This window comes from Cervus elaphus, chromosome 9 (genome assembly GCF_910594005.1).
Source record: "Cervus elaphus chromosome 9, mCerEla1.1, whole genome shotgun sequence".
In the NCBI taxonomy this organism is placed as follows: domain Eukaryota; kingdom Metazoa; phylum Chordata; class Mammalia; order Artiodactyla; family Cervidae; genus Cervus; species Cervus elaphus.
The window spans coordinates 41,879,678-41,884,856 of NC_057823.1; the positions used below are offsets into that span (position 1 = coordinate 41,879,678).

General features: G+C 40.2%; 1 protein-coding gene across 1 annotated transcript; it reads left to right on the forward strand.

The window, feature by feature from the left end:
* The first annotated feature begins 337 nt into the window (after positions 1 to 337).
* Positions 338 to 1,285, forward strand: LOC122699984 (olfactory receptor 2V2-like). Its single transcript, XM_043912495.1, has one exon. The coding sequence runs from the start codon at positions 338 to 340 to the stop codon at positions 1,283 to 1,285; it is 948 nt and encodes a 315-aa protein (XP_043768430.1).
* Positions 1,286 to 5,179: the final 3,894 nt, after the last annotated feature.

Sequence of the window (5,179 nt, forward strand, 5' to 3'; positions counted from 1 at the left end):
AAGATTCAGTGTAATATAGTAAAGCCAATACTTTGTTGAAGGAAATTGACCAAAAAGCCTATGAAAGATAAAATAATTCTTTCCATTTTTATTGGCACAGATACATCCCAATACAGCTATGTGGTCCAATTCTGTAAACTAGAAACTTTCCTGTTGCTGTGTTAGGGATATGAAGGGTTGCCTGCTTCAATGTCCCAAACTTATGTTGTTAGACATTCATGAGTTACAAACATTACAGCTGCCTGAAGATGTGGAATATAGAGGTCAATAAATAAATTTCAGTCAATCCAATATTTTTTGTCCATGTTCTCAGGTAACCAGGAACATCAACTAAGCCATGGAGATATGGTTGAATCAATCATCTTCAGATGACTTTGTCCTCTTAGGCATCTTTTCCCACAGTCCCACTGACCTTGTTCTTTTCTCAGCAGTCATGATGGTCTTCATAATGGCCCTCTGTGGGAATGTCCTCCTCATCTGCCTCATCTACATGGATTCTCGACTTCATACACCCATGTACTTCTTCCTTAGTCAGCTCTCCCTCATGGACCTGATGTTAGTCTGCACCAATGTACCTAAGATGGCGGTCAACCTCCTGTCTGGCAGGAAGTCCATCTCCTTTGTGGGTTGTGGCATACAAATGGGTCTTTTTGTCTCGCTCGTGGGATCTGAAGGGCTCTTGCTGGGACTCATGGCTTATGACCGCTATGTGGCCATTAGCCATCCACTTCACTATCCTATCCTCATGAGTCAGAGGGCCTGTCTCCAGATTGTTGGGAGCTCCTGGGCCTTTGGGATAATAGATGGTTTGATCCAGATGGTGGTAGTAATGACATTACCTTTCTGTGGCTTGAAGGAGGTGGACCACTTCTTTTGTGAGATGTTATCCTTATTGAAGCTGGCCTGTGCAGACACATCTATTTTTGAGAACTTTGCTTTTGTTTGCTGCATCATCATGCTGTTTCTTCCCTTCTCCATTATCGTGGCCTCCTATGCTCGCATCCTGAGAACAGTGCTCCACATGCGCTCTGCTCAAGCTGGTAAAAAGTCTCTGGCCACCTGTTCCTCCCACCTGACAGCTGTGTTTCTCTTCTATGGGGCAGCCATGTTCATCTACCTGAGACCTAGGAGCTACCGGGCCCCAAGCCATGACAAGGTGGTATCCATCTTCTACACAGTCCTTACTCCTATGCTCAACCCTCTCATTTATAGCTTGAGAAACCAAGAGGTGATGGGAGCCCTGAAGAAGGGGCTGGACCGTTGCAGAATTGGCAACCAAACCTGAACTTCAGGCCAGATATTTTGACTCTGATGTTGGATAAATAAATTCTATGTGAGGCTCAATTATCTTATTAATAAGAAAATCATGAAACCTGAAGCCTTGGAGAGGTCTTTTTAAATCCCGAGGAACTATTATCTGACTCTGATGGGAAATAAAGAAAAAGGCTTTCCCCTTCCATTCTTTTTGGACTGATCATATTGTTTAAAATGGAATGCAGGATTTGTAAACTCAAGAGCAGTGTGGAAATAAGACATTGGGATTTTGGTCTCTTAAATTGAAATTATTCATACTATCAGAGAATGCCCTGACCCTAACTTCCTCACTGGTAATCTCCGCCATAGAGTCAGAGCCTACTATATGCCAAACACAGTTCTTTGTTTCTTATATGTTTACACAGGTATCACTTGTCTTTTATTTATATGTCTAACACAAATATACCTTCACACTACTGTCTTAGATGAAATACTTCTAGATGACAAAAAAAAAGTTAGTAAAATTCTCTAGAGAATGTGAATGCTTCACCCTAGTACTAGAATCATTATAATGACTTTCTCAAAGAATAAAATTGCAGTCTTTTAGATTCATGATGAAAGAAGTAAGTACTTGCTTATTGGTATATTCACATAAAAATATGCATAAATATTATATATATATGCAAACTTCCAATGTAATCAGTCATTTTTAAAATTTATTTGTTTTTAATTGAAGGATGATTGCTTTACAATATTGGTTTGATTTCTGCCACACATCAACATGAACTAGCCATAGGTGTATATATGCCCCCTCCCTCTTGAAGCTCTCGCCCACCCGGCTACCCTTTTTCCTACTCTTCTTGGTTGTTAGAGCCCCAGTTTGAGTTCCCTGAGTCATATAGCAAATTTCCATTGAATCAGCCATATTTTATCATTTCAGTTTCTATCAATAAAATAGGAAAATTAGCTATATTATTTCTCTTTGGGGGATTAAGATTGAAACATAAATGGGAGAATTTGATCTGTTATTTCAAATTTATTTTCACACATTTTTATTTTTTTATTTTTTTTTTTTATTAGTTGGAGGCCAATCACTTCACAACATTTCAGTGGGTTTTGTCATACAATGATATGAATCAGCCATGGATTTACACGTATTCCCCATCCCAATCCCCACTCCCACCTCCCTCTCCACCCGATTCCTCTGGGTCTTCCCAGTGCACCAGGCCCGAGCACTTGTCTCATGCATCCCACCTGGGCTGGTGATCTGTTTCACCATAGATAGTACACATGCTGTTCTTTTGAAATATCCCACCCTCACCTTCTCCCACAGAGTTCAAAAGTCTGTTCTGTATTTCTGTGTCTCTTTTTCTGTTTTGCATATAGGGTTATCGTTACCATCTTTCTAAATTCCATATATATGTGTTAGTATGCTGTAATGTTCTTTATCTTTCTGGCTTACTTCACTCTGTATAAGGGGCTCCAGCTTCATCCATCTCATTAGGAATGGTTCAAATGAATTCTTTTTAATGGCTGAGTAATATTCCATGGTGTATATGTACCACAGCTTCCTTATCCATTCATCTGCTGATGGGCATCTAGGTTGCTTCCATGTCCTGGCTATTATAAACAGTGCTGCGATGAACATTGGAGTGCACGTGTCTCTTTCAGATCTGGTTTCCTCAGTGTTTCACACATTTTTATTTGAACCACTGGGATTATTTGTATTCATATAGCTAAGCTCTGGACTAGCTCTTGTACACATTTGCAATAAAACCATCTTTTCCTGGGGAAAAAATACTCTTAGCTGCATGCAGACAGAAGAGAGAGGATAGAACTGGGTTCTGGAAGTTGGACCAAGCCACAGGAAGGCATTTGCTCTGTTTTCTGTTTTCAGTCTTGGAGAGAATGGAGAGTAATGACACTAATAGTGATTATGATTCTTAAGACCCACCAGGGAGAGCTGACTTGATGACTCAGTTGAACGTCACCATAAACATTTCATGATGAACATCATTCACTTTTTGCAGGCAAGAAAACTGGACCTCAGATTAGTTAAGTCCCTTGCCCTCATGCCCCAGTTTTCCTCTCCACATCCCCCAGGGAGAGTTTGCTGGAGCAGATGAGATGAAAAGAGAACTTTGCAAGAGGCTTCCTTCTGTTGGAGTTTAATTTGCAAACTGAGGGAAATGATGTAGCTTGTGTGGGGTCTCTGGAAATTTGTGAAAACAGAAGTAACTTTCCTTAGTCACATAAGAGGGGGAAATGATGGATGGCAGTGAGGAGTGGCAAAGAATAAAATCTCTGAGCCCAGAGGTGGACCTGGCCCAGTGAGGCATTTCTTCTACTTCCTCACTGGCTCCCTGTAACAGGCTCCCCCTCCTAGTCCAGACCATTCCCACAATGCTCCCCTTATGGATGAGGATGAAAGTCCTCCTTGTGCTATAATTTTTGTTTCTGAAAGCTTTGTCTTAACCCCTAAATATTCTGCCAGGGTTTTAGCATGAAGCTCTCTCAGGTTTTCCTGGGTTCCTTCTTTCAGATCTATTTTCTTCCCATTTTAACCAATTAGTACATATCTTCAAAACATTTCTACAACCCTGTGGTTGGGCACCCCAAACACCTCCATCAACTCTTATTTTCAAATGATAAGAGGAGATATTCTAGGAGAATTCTGACTGTGCAAGACTTTCTTTCTCCTGGAAATTTCTCTATTCTACCTTTCCTAGGCCCCTCCTTCCATTCCAGGCCCGTTTTCTTCAAGGTGATGAAGATATACTGGTTTCCCTGCAAACCCAACTGACTGATCAGAGCAGCCCTCCCTGGATTGTGGAGTCAGTTCACCAAGGCTCCAGATTGGAACAGCGCCTCCTGACCCTCTGGAACTTCTTGGTGTTATTGACTAGCAAGTTTCTACAAAACATTCTCCCTTTTTTAATATGTTCATTTACCATCTCTGTCATCAGATATTTTAAAGTGTTCTGTATTCATTATCTTAAAAACTGTCAAGTAAAGTGTAAATTGATACAACCACTATGGTGAACTGTATGGAGGTTTCTTAAAAAAATAAAAATGAAATTATCATATGACCCAGCAATTCCACTACTGGGCATATGCCCTGAAAAAACCATAATTCAAAAAGACAAATGTACCCCCCACCAATGTTCATTGCAGCATTATTTACAATAGCTAGGACATGGAAGCAACCTAGATGTTTATCAACAGATGGATGGATAAAGACGTTGTGATACATAAGCAAAATACTTAGCCAGAAAAAGGAGTGAAAGTGAGGCAGTTGTAGGGAGATGGAAAAACCTAGAGTCTCCCATATAGGGTAAAATAAGTCAAAAAGAGAAAAACAAATATCGTATATTAATGCATATATATGGAATTTAGAAAAACGGTACTGATGACCCTATTGCAGGACAGGAATAGAGATACAGACATAGCAGACATAGCAAACAGATTTGTGGACACAGTTGGGGAGGAAGAGGATGAGATGAACTGAAAGAGTAGCCCTGACATATATACACTACCACGTATAAAATAGATAGCTAGTAGGAAGCTGCTACACAGCACAGGGAGCTCAGCTCAGTGCTCTGTGATGACGTAAAGGGGTAAGATGGGTGGGTGGGAGGGCGCTTCAAGAGGAAAAGGATATATTATACTATAGCTGGTTCACATTGTTGCACAGCAAAAACTAACACAACATTGTAAAGCAATTATCCTCCAATAGAAAATAAATAATAAACATATATATAAAAGATAAACTTGATGATTTAAAAAAAAACTGTTAAGGGGAGGATTGAATCATGCATCCTTTTTCTGGATGAACTTGTCAAAGTTTTGGGCATTTGTACAGTCAAAAAAACACAATTCTTGCTCTTGTTGCAAGCAGGCTGGTGTCAGTGAGACAGCCTCCTGT